Source organism: Takifugu rubripes, chromosome 21, assembly GCF_901000725.2.
Source record: "Takifugu rubripes chromosome 21, fTakRub1.2, whole genome shotgun sequence".
Classification (NCBI taxonomy): Eukaryota; Metazoa; Chordata; class Actinopteri; order Tetraodontiformes; family Tetraodontidae; genus Takifugu; species Takifugu rubripes.
In genome coordinates this window covers 16,492,267-16,502,582 of record NC_042305.1, presented here as the reverse complement: position 1 = coordinate 16,502,582, position 10,316 = coordinate 16,492,267, and the positions used below count along the sequence as shown (strand labels likewise).

The 10,316-nt window shown below is 44.5% G+C and overlaps 2 protein-coding genes across 4 annotated transcripts in view; both read right to left on the bottom strand.

Annotated features, from left to right (window-relative positions):
• LOC101063089 (coxsackievirus and adenovirus receptor homolog) overlaps nt 1-4,242 on the bottom strand; it is a 46,265-nt gene extending 42,023 nt beyond the window's left edge. Inside the window, exons 1-2 of the mRNA XM_011615936.2 lie at nt 4,033-4,242; nt 3,522-3,566 (exon numbers count right to left, since the gene is read on the bottom strand). The gene's annotated coding sequence lies outside the window, so the exon portion shown is untranslated. The remainder of the gene's footprint in view (nt 1-3,521; nt 3,567-4,032) is intronic.
• Nucleotides 4,243-6,983: 2,741 nt separating this feature from the next.
• adamts3 (ADAM metallopeptidase with thrombospondin type 1 motif, 3) overlaps nt 6,984-10,316 on the bottom strand; it is a 73,491-nt gene continuing 70,158 nt past the window's right edge. For all 3 annotated transcript variants that reach the window (XM_029829799.1, XM_029829800.1, XM_029829801.1), the window contains one exon: nt 6,984-10,163. In XM_029829799.1, coding sequence (XP_029685659.1) covers nt 9,700-10,163 — 464 coding nt within the window. In that variant the 3' untranslated portion in view covers nt 6,984-9,699. The remainder of the gene's footprint in view (nt 10,164-10,316) is intronic.

Genomic DNA, 10,316 nt, shown 5'->3' with positions numbered 1-10,316 from the left:
GCTGCTGGTGGGGTCTGGGAATGGTCTTTCTGCTTTCATTTCTGTGATGGGCAGTTCTCCACTTGATGCTGAACATTTGTGGCAGACGAATCTGAAAGTGACAGATTCTGATTAAAATAAGCCCCCATTTGTTCTGTGATGATTATGATGACACTCATAATATTTGTTTTGCTGGGAGATTCATCTTTAAATCATGAATATAAACATTGTAGGCAATGAACAAGATGTGAAGACTTGGACACAGGTTTTCCATCTGTGCAGTCAGTATTGTAAAGGCTAGATTTCACCGCCTCTCACACACATCTTTTCATATATGCAGCAATTTCAAATCAAAATATGAACTCTGGCTTTTTTTTCCCATTCAGTCCACTCCAGGTGTCAACCCCCCTCCTCTCATGGCGTCTGCCCGTGTCTCTGCCCGTCAGTACAAACTCTTCTCAGGATCCGGTGACCTTTAGCAAGCCGGTGCGACAGGCGATATCAAATTTTCTCTGACACTAAACAGATTCCAGCGGTTGCCATGGCTTCCTCTCTCTGTGAGACCTACAACTGTACAGCAAGTTTCTCGTTTTGTCCGTCAGACAGGTGTCATTAATGATGCCGTCTCAGCTGGTCCCTGGCTACGCTTGACCGGGAGGTTTCGGTGCTCCGGTTAGGATTTGGATGGAAACGCCATCGCCATCACTCCGAACCAAGTTTATTTTCTTTATGTGCAAACTTTCATCAGAACTATTTTTAATCCCTGTGCCTTTAAATAAAATTCCAGCACTTATTGTACACCAAAGACGAGTGCCGCACCTTCTCCTGCTTCTGCCATCAGTCTAAGCAAACAAATGCCAGACTTCCACCCAATTATCCGGTGCTCAGCTCTGCTGTACTGTTTTTAATAAACATTGCATTTCACTGTATTGTTTCAAACACCAGCTGCTGTATTTTTCATGAATTCTTGCATAACCGAGCGGCAGCATCAATAACCCAACAAAGGTGAAAATGTGGAATTTCCATTTGTGGAATTATCGGCTCCCTGGAGTATTCCCTAGAGTGATTCTGGTACACATTAAAGAAGAAATCTCCTGATTGGCAAACTTCGCCACTTCCCTCACGTCAGCCTGTGCCGAATGCACAACACCTCTAGGAAGGAAAAAGGAGGAAACCACACTGTGTCAAGGCACCGAGTCATATTTGTCTCCAGCATTTGGGGGAAAATAACCCTCTGTGAGCTGTTCCTCCTCCGTTTGATTGGCAGCAGCGACTGTGAATCTGCTAGAGGTGGCGCTACTCGTCATTCAGGGCTGGACCTGCTGCATTCAGATGACACTGATACGACGACAGTGATGTGCACAGAAGAGGGGCGAAAACGGTGTTGTTTCAACCAATATTCCAGAACACCCTGGGATATTTCGTGCTGGCGCTTTTGACCAGTCAAACCTCAGCCCCTGTGAAGCTAGAAAGACATAAAAATTGCCCTCAAGATGAGCCAAAACTTTTCATCTTTAGACTTTGAAGATAATCCTGTCCCATACTAAGATTTCAAGCCCTAAAATTCTACAAAATTCATTCCCCCGCAGTGAGAGCACTTCTACTGATAAAACTTTTACTAAAGAATTTTACTGAAGCAGCATTTCTAAGTAACCTTCAAAGTAGTGTTTTTATTATTGCTAATTTCACTGTCATTACCCTTTAGGAGTTGGAATGGTGCCATTATGTGGACCAGGGTAACGAGGCAGAATGGTGTCAGTACCATCCTGCAGAAAAGAAAAGATAAAATGCAGCTATGTGCAACATAGACAAAGGTTTACGTAACATAAGCTAATTTATTGGGCGTTTATTTCACAAGTGAACTCATGTATATAAGTAGTGACACGGTGAAGGCAGTGACATAACTTTACAGTACGCAGATGGAGGTGTCACTGGCAGCAGGGGTATTTAAGGCATGCTTAATATGGGATGTTTGATTCAATTTGCCAGTCCAGTGATACGAAAACTGCACATTTATCTTCTGTCCACTGCAAGTCTTTTTACTTTTTTTTACCCATATCATTTTTTCATGTTTGAATCGATTTCTGGATCAACCTAGAAAAGCACGGCGCTCTGATCTGAAAGGTTACGGTTACATCTCGGAGCTGCTGCATCATGATCCCATGATGAAACACGGAGCGTGTTCTTTCCACAATAACAAATGATGGAACCTTGCCTTGAGATATCACTAAACCTTAAAAATTCAGTCAAATTCAATTTTTATCTCATTTAATTACCGACCGAGAGGGCTCCCCGCAATAGGTTCATTAGTGTTGATTAAAGCAAAGCCAAACGCTGCCGTGCCCTGATGGTGGAGCGGCACCGAGGCTGAAACGTGGGCGCAGATGCGCACGAGCTCCAGCGGCCTGACCCAGGGCAGCCATGCATCAGGGCAGCAGCAGAGAGAAGGCGTTTCAGGACCAGGGGACTGAACATGGGCCTCATTATTCATGAGCAGAGATTGTAGAATAAACCTGTGTTGCATCAAAAGGCGTGGCGCTGTGAGGCTGTACCGTTCAAGTTTCAGCGTGTGTGAAGCAGATGTTTGGGGTTCAGTGACACATTTATGCAGCTACATCAGTGGAATTGGCACGACTGATTATGCTTAGGAATGTTTGAATGTCAGTAAGGTGTCTGAGGTCAGATCTAATAGTCAAAGCAGGCTTAAGATGGCGATTGAGATGAAGCGCTCCCCCTGGCCTCCCGAAATGAGCGCCGGCTGTCACGCTGGTGGAATCAAAAATGAAGCTTTAGTGTGGATTTGTATTCAGCTCATTAAGGACATCTGTGGTGCCACATTCTGTATGTCCGCAGAAACTGTTAAAATGTGATCAATATTGCATTTTGAGCGCGCACAGATATTTCACGCCTGCAACCGCTATCTTGCATGTGGATCAGATAGGACTTTTCAGCGATTAATTAAATCATAGATGTTAGTCACAGAAGAGCCAAAGCAGCTTCAGGAAAAAACAACGGCTCGCTGGTCTTATCCCTCCTTCACAGCCGCTCACACAGTCGGCCGCAGCATCACGCAAGCGTTCACACTAGTCTAGATGAGCTGTCTGGCAGCCACAAAAGCTCTTCACCTGTCTGAATAGAATTTCTCTGCAACCACAGTGACACGACTGAAAGATGAAGTTTCATTCTCAGGATAACCTTGAACCCGTCTTTGATTCCTCAGTCATCACGTCCGTCTTGCAGGATTTCTGCACCAGAACATTTAGTCTAAATCTATCCATTTGTTATGTACGTTGCGCGGCCATCACGCAGCCCGTGACCTTCCCTCAACTGTAAGGACCCAACATTAGCTCATTATAAATGCTCAGAAAAATTGCGGAAGTGGGCTTTCATGGTTCTTGGTTACGTAAGATCCATGACTAAATGGAAGCTAATAGAAATCCGCCTCCACCCTCCCACCTGTTTCTGCAGACTCCTGTCCTCCAAAGGCACCACAGAACTAACAATGCTTCATGAGAGTAGTTTCATTCACTCGGTTGGATTACCTGTGGAGATGATGGGCTGATGTTGAGGTCAGGAGACATCACCCCCTACAAACAGGAGGAAACAAATCACGCCTTTGTGCTGAGCAGAGAAAATAACCCAAGACTGCATCTAAATAAACTCCTTTCAGGCTGCCTCTGTCTGTGAGCGAGGAATTGAACCCCAACTCTTGGGGATGTGTAAGGATGTGCACATAATTCCTCTGAAATGAATATGAGCAAGCAAACAGCAGCATTACCCGATAGCAGATTAGAGGTAAATCATATGTAGTGTATACATTTACATTTTCCTACAATGTACTGTACATTTCATTAATACCAGGGACAATTAACACATGCAGGAAATAGCTGCAGAGGAGTGTGTGTGGGGGTGTAACATGACATTGTAATGAGGTAAGCGGGGGAGTGAATACACTATATATATACACTAAAGAATTCATAATTCCTACTCAAACAATTTGCTTTTTACAGATTAATTAATAATTCTAGTTTATTAAAATGTTTAACGACTCACTGAGAATTGAAATCATGGCCGGTGGTCTAAATCCGGAACAGTGTGAGCGGTTTGTTTGATGAGAAGGAAGCTTACATCAGAAGCCGGAGCAGGTCTGAACAGGCAAATATCCACAACTCCGATCCAAGAAACCATGCAGAAATATCCAAAACAGGACATCCAAGTAGAGAGGGAACACGTGGACCGGAGATGCTACAGGTGAGACTAATCAGGGCGGGGCCAACAGTCAGAGGGGGTGGGAGGGCAAAAGGATCCAGGAAGTGTAAAGCAGGTCAAAGTTCACTCCAGGCAGGAATGGCTACAAAATAAGAGAAACGGATCAAAAGATCAAAGAGATGATATTCCTTCCCAGTGGGTCAGAAAGGGTGCGGACGGGTAATTTTGCTTTTGCTTTCTGGAAAATACCGCAGGAATCCAGAGGTCACGCATCTTGTGGATTTCAGCTGCATCGCCGGAAGCAGCCACCCAAGTGCAGAGAAGTTTATTGTGTGTCAGCTGGGAGGATAAGTCCTCATCAGTCATGCTCAGCTTCGGCCGGCTGAGCGTCAGAAGGTTCAGCTCAGAGTGCCAGCAGGAAACTCAGCACAGCTGAAATCATGTGACACTTCAGAGAGAAAAGAAGCATATGCATGTCTATATACAGACAAATATGAGCCCCCTCCGTCTGACAAGCCAGCGCTGGGGACGTTGTGCTGTTCTTTCCCCAGTATGCTGTCGAGCCTGTTTCCATCCTCCCCAGAGAGCAGGACCAGTCAGTGAAGGCATCAGCATGTGCCTGTCTGTTGTTTCTGCTCTCCTGTTTGTCAAACCTCTGTCCCATTTCTCCAGAGAGCTCAGAGGTTTGTGTGCCCCCGGGTAACCTCGCCGTTCCCCTGGACTCTGGGACTTTGTACGGAGGCGTTTCCAGAGGTGTCCTCCTAATCTACCCTCAACAGGAGCATCTTTTGAGGAAGTGGGAACCCCAAAAAGCCCTTAAATATTTGGGAGCTCTTTACTACTATCAAGTCTTCTGGAAATCTATCACAGCTGATCCGATTAAACTGACTGAAAATACAATCTGATGCCTGATAACAAACCCGACAAAAGACTGGAATCAGCCAATGGATTAATCCACCCGTGGATTAATATTACCCATATTATAGGCTGCACAATGCAAGCAATTTCTAAAGAGGGATATAAATCTGGCTGGTTTCATTACAAATGTCTCTTCCTGTTAGTTTATATAAAATTCCAATGAAGCTTTTAATCTGATTCTCAGTATTCAAGACTTAGAATGGTAACACATTTAACTGTTCAACATTTTGTTTCAATAAAAAAGAGCAATGGAGACAAAGTCTGTGTATAATCCTGAGTTTTTGACTGTCTTTGCCCTTCATGAACCGGAGCGCCGCATGACAAGGACGATCTAATTCTGATCCCCTTTCATCGTATCATCGTCCAACAGTCTTGGTCTGGAAAGTGTTGCATAAAAATCTACCACTGAGTTTTGTATTTATGAATTTTGTATATGGAGTTCAAAAGGAGATGGAAAGCTGTTTCTTTGGTTTGGTTTTTAAAAAAAATAAATATGCGATTGATCTCCAAAGGCTTTCCGGGATCGCTCTGACTGGCTGCAGCTTTTTCTTCCCAGTCAGTCAGAAAATCATCAAATGTCTCAGTAACAGGGATCAGTCTGGTAATCTGGTGAAAACTGGCAAATTTGGGGCTTGCCAAATTTAATGCACATCGCTGGCGGCCGTTCTGATTCCAAACATCTCAGCTCACCGAATGAAGCTGCCCAGGTGCTCCTAAAGAGTCTCCAACCACCGTTGCCATTGGTTTCCAAATCAATGATCAATTCAGTTGGAGATATGTGTGATTACTGCGGCGAAGTCAATTCCAGATGGAAGCGCGGTGGCCCAGGATGGCGGTATTATTGCACGATTAGCGATGGCTCCTTTTAAATTGTGACCTCGCTGATTACAGAACCCAAAAATGGTTTATGCATTTAAAGGATTCCTCACCCCGTCCTTCTCCACTCTAATTGGGGCTGTAGGAATTATCCCGGTGTGAGGCCCGTCACAGGGGACACACACCCGGCGTTCACTCACACCAAGGGGCAATTTAGAGTATCTGGAAATGAAGCTGCAGGCAACTGGGCTGGATGATGCGTCACTCCGTGCCTTCCCAATGGCACAAAAATAACCTAATTCCCTTCAAACATTTTACTCACTAACCCCTCTTTAATTCATGCACATTCGCTGCAAGGACATAATTATAAGCAGTGGCAGTGATGCAGGAAGCCATGGAGCAATGTGACAGGGTGTGATTTTCATTCACTGTCAGGGCAATCCGTCGCCCACTCTCCTGCGCTCAAGGTTCTGGCGCAGACGCTCTCTGCTGCTGCACTAACTCTGGCACAATCCCCATTTCAAGACGAGGTGTTGTTTGGCTCATTACGTGCTTTAAATTTCACCCTGGAACCCTGATAATGTGTTAATGGTCCACTAAAAATGTCGGGTTTACAGTAGCCGTCGCAGAAGTGTCCTGATGCATCTGCCTCCCCCTCCTTTAATATTCACATTTCCTCCACACGAGATTGACTTCCTGTCTGCGTCAGCGCACAGATGGCAGCTGTAAGATATGGATTTTTAAATGGCATTCATAAAACAGCCCCACTCTAATCTGGAGAGTTATCTGCTGTGATATAAAGAGCTTTGTGAGAACTGTGGCATTTTACATCATCGGTGGCGTCGCTGTATCTGAAATTGAGAAAGTATTTATCACCAACAGGAGTCAATGGTGTCTGAGTCCAAGCTGCAGGAGGTTGAGGAGGACTTGAGGGACTGTCTGTGAACACCAAACTTTGTTAAGATCTATAAATCCCTCGTTTATACTTGACTATCTCATGGTCTCTAATTTTGCACTGTAAAAATGTCTGAATGCAAAGATGAGGGGAAGAAATCCTGGTATTGTGTTGGTATCTTTTATTTCTATCAGCTCCCCGTGACAACAGACAGCATCAGTAGTGAACACGTTAATCTACAAAATTACAGGGAAAAGCAAAACAGGGTCTGACGGCAGCGGCCGCGCCACGTCGGCGCAGGCTTGGCACGAGGCTGTAGCGACAGAACGTGGAGAAATAAGCAGTAAAAGCTGTCTGAGGCTCAGGGATTGTCACGCAACTCGTCTATAACTAGGCTGTTTATTGAAACGCTGCCTCTAAATACCGTTAGCAGCGGCGTTGAAGCGGAGGAAGATGCAGAAAAACTTTCTATAAAAAAAACAATGTTGCTGGTTTTTCTGGTGCTAGGCTAGTTATGTTTTATTGGTTAAAATAAAGCATTGGTCTGGTCAGTACATGTGGCTGTGATGCAACAGCTCTGTTCACAACCTCTACAAAACAGCTGTGAAAAAACAGCTTTCTGACAACATCTCAAAAAATGAGCATGTATATTTACATCTAATTGTTTGCAAAAAACAATGTCATTTCTAGTCTACCGCTGTTTTTTTTTTTCTTTCTGTTTTTGTTCCAAAGGAGAGGTCCATTTTAGGAAGATGCAGCTGAAATAAAAAACACACAAAAAACAACAACCCCAAAATAAAGCTGATGTGATGACGACCGGGTTTCATGTGCTGACCAGCCGGAACTGCACATAACGTTCAAACAAAGCAGAACCCTTCGACTTTCAATAAATATTTATGTACTCAATGCTATATACATGTACTATACAGTAGCACACAGTGTGAGTGAGAGTGATGAGTGAAGGTTAATTCTTGAGAACATGAAAGTGTGCCTTTGCTATTGCAGTCAGATGCATGGTGCTTGTGGTGAAGAAATCCTTAGAAATACACACACACTGCCTTTTTCTCGTCAGTCCTCAAAAGCCATTAAAGGGACACATACAGTGATGGGACAAATGCAGCTTTTTTTCCGCCCCGCAAACAATTATTGTTATTGTCTTATTGGTATCTCCAAAATCAGAAAGGCCACATTTGGCTGCGAAGCCACTGAAAATGAGCAGCCAGCCGTCGTCTCTGTGTGGCGGCACAGAAATAGCTCGTGGCTCTTGTCAGCTTCTGATGGAATCAAAAAAGCTTTATGTAAGATTTCAAGTGCCACACAGCAGGGGGTGGGGGCAGACATAACAAAATATTAAGCCGAATGAGTTGAAGAGAACAAAATTTCCCTCAGGAGGTGGTGAAGAGAGGAAAAAAGTGTTTGAGACAAATGAGTCATTTACTTCTGTAGCGCCAATGACCTGATGCAGCACTTTGTTATGAAATGGGGCTTTTTTGGGAGCAGGAGTGCCCAAATTTCCCTTTGGGGATGAATAAAGTAAATCTTGAATCTTGAATCTTGAATCTTGAAATCTCTTCCTCCAGGGTTACAGACAAGCCAGGTTTTCTCCCACACCAGGCATAAAACGCTTCAAACGTGGGCTCCAGGAAAAAGCTCCGCGGTATGACAGAAAACCGGGCTCATCTGCAGCCTTCGAGGACTGGATTTGGGTGCTCATGTTCTAGGGAGATACTCCACAACCTAGTGGTCAAAAATAAAGCTTCAACCATCTGAAAGTGATGTCAATATGCTAAGATGGAGGTGAACAGTGTTACATCCTTGGTGAACACTGAATGCCCCTTTGGGCTGATCCGAGGTAGTTCTGGGTGAAGGGGAGGACTAGAATGATAGAATGAAAGGTTTCTGTTCCAGCCACAGCGCAGTGAAAAAGAATGCAAACAGTAGCATCGAGGGGAGCCGAGATGAGGTGAAAAGAGTAGACAAAAACAACAAAAAAGACATGATGTTGGTACAGAGGGATTTGGGGTGAAAAGTCAAAACCAGAAATATTAAATTGTGTCCTCAGCTTATTATTGTAATACTGATACTTCTTTACAGCACCCTTTATAAATACTTAATTCCACAGAGTCAAAAGTGAATGCCAGATAAACAGAGATTGCTGATGTATATATAAAAAAATCAAATCTGGAGAATTGAAACCATCCCCCCAATGTTCTGTGACCAGCTCGTGTTGTGTTTGACGTGAATTTGTTCTCCACAAGTAAAGTTGAGCACCAAGAGTCACACGGCACACTTTGTTTTTGTTTTTTTGGCAACAATAAAACTTAATTTGTAAAAATTCAAGTAAAAGCAGATTTTTGTCTCATCAAGTTTTTAAAACACATTCCCCCAAAGGACTCTTTTTATCTCGCTGTGGAGTGATTGACTTGGTGTCACCAGGAGACCGATTCATTAAACAGAAAGAGCCGAGAAAATGCCAATCAGAGAGGAAAAATGTGCAAATAATTACACATTTCCTTATAATGTATAGCGATGTGTCTGAATGGATGGCCTTGTAATTTAATTCATTTCATTTTTGACACGCCTCAGGTTATTTTGTAGCCCGGAAGTCATTAACCGCTAATGAAGTGTAGCTGGGTTTCATTACGCTTTTCCTTAGACACGGATTAAAACAGAAACTCCCTTTGGACCATGTGCCCTTTTACCTTAAAATCAAAACTCATTATAAAGTATGAAAGTCAGCAAAGGCAAAATTCAAGGGAAAACTGAACCAAAAAAGTGAGCCAGCACTTTTCTCTCTCTGGTGTATTTGGTGTGAGGAGACTCGGGCTGAAGTTGCATCAACTGTACATTAAGAGTCCAGAAGAAGAGGAAGAACGCTTCCTTCATCTCTCCACTTGTGCTTCCGCTGTGAGCGGCAGATGATCTGTCGGGCCGCTTGACCCTTGACCTTGGTTAGGATTTACCAGCGGTGATGAGGTCGTAGCCGGCAGCTTCCTTGCGGCCGTGTTTGTGTGTCGTGGCACCCGCCGCGGGGCTGCTGTGTTCTTCGCCGGGGTCTTCTTAAGCGGCGCCGGGGTGCTGGCAGGCTTTAGGGCGTTGCCTTTGCCTTGTTTACCTCCCCGAGTCCCGTTGGTCTCTACCGAGGCCGTCAACGTCTCAAGGAGCTGGGAGGCTGATCCGAAGCGAAGGTCTTCCTCCGTCTCGGCCGCCTCTGCGAACATCGAGAGCGTGCCGCTCCGCCGGCTGCAGGAGTCGCAGCAGAGTTTGTTGTATCCTGGAATGGAGCAGTACCGAGCCAGAACCTCCATCTGACAGAAGATGGATTTGTCTCCGTAGCAGGGTTCATCTGGAAGTCAAAGCAAACAGTGATGAAGTGATGCTGAAAAGTGATGAAAGGCGGCTTCAGAAACCAATGAAAAAGACTGAGAAAGAAAGCTGGAGAGGAGAATAATTCGGGTAACAGCAGCCTGGGACCAAACCAACAGGACTGATCTTCACA